The 300-nt window shown below is 69.3% G+C and overlaps 1 protein-coding gene across 1 annotated transcript in view; it reads left to right on the plus strand.

Annotated features, from left to right (window-relative positions):
* The window catches only part of OTUD7A (OTU deubiquitinase 7A), a 78,606-nt gene that overhangs the window by 56,882 nt on the left and 21,424 nt on the right, over positions 1-300 (plus strand). Inside the window, exon 11 of the mRNA XM_015585698.1 lies at positions 26-289. Coding sequence (XP_015441184.1) covers positions 26-289 — 264 coding nt within the window. The remainder of the gene's footprint in view (positions 1-25; positions 290-300) is intronic.

Here is a 300-nt window from a genome sequence, read left to right on the forward strand (position 1 = left end):
GCCCGCCGGTCCCTGTCGCCCGCAGGCCCCTCTGGCGCAGCCGGAGTCCCCGACGGCGTCCGCGGGGGAGGACGTGCAGTCCCTGGCCGACTCCCTGGACTCGGATCGCGACTCGGTGTGCAGCGACTCCAACGGCAAGAACGGCAAGAACGGCAAGGACAAGGACAAGGACAAGCAGCGCAAGGAGAAGGACCGGGCCCGCGCGGACTCCGTGGCCAACAAGCTGGGCAGCTTCAGCAAGACGCTGGGCATCAAGCTCAAGAAGAACATGGGCGGCCTGGGCGGCCTGGTGCACGGCCG

This window comes from Pteropus alecto, unplaced genomic scaffold, assembly GCF_000325575.1.
Source record: "Pteropus alecto unplaced genomic scaffold, ASM32557v1 scaffold102, whole genome shotgun sequence".
Lineage (NCBI taxonomy): Eukaryota > Metazoa > Chordata > Mammalia > Chiroptera > Pteropodidae > Pteropus > Pteropus alecto.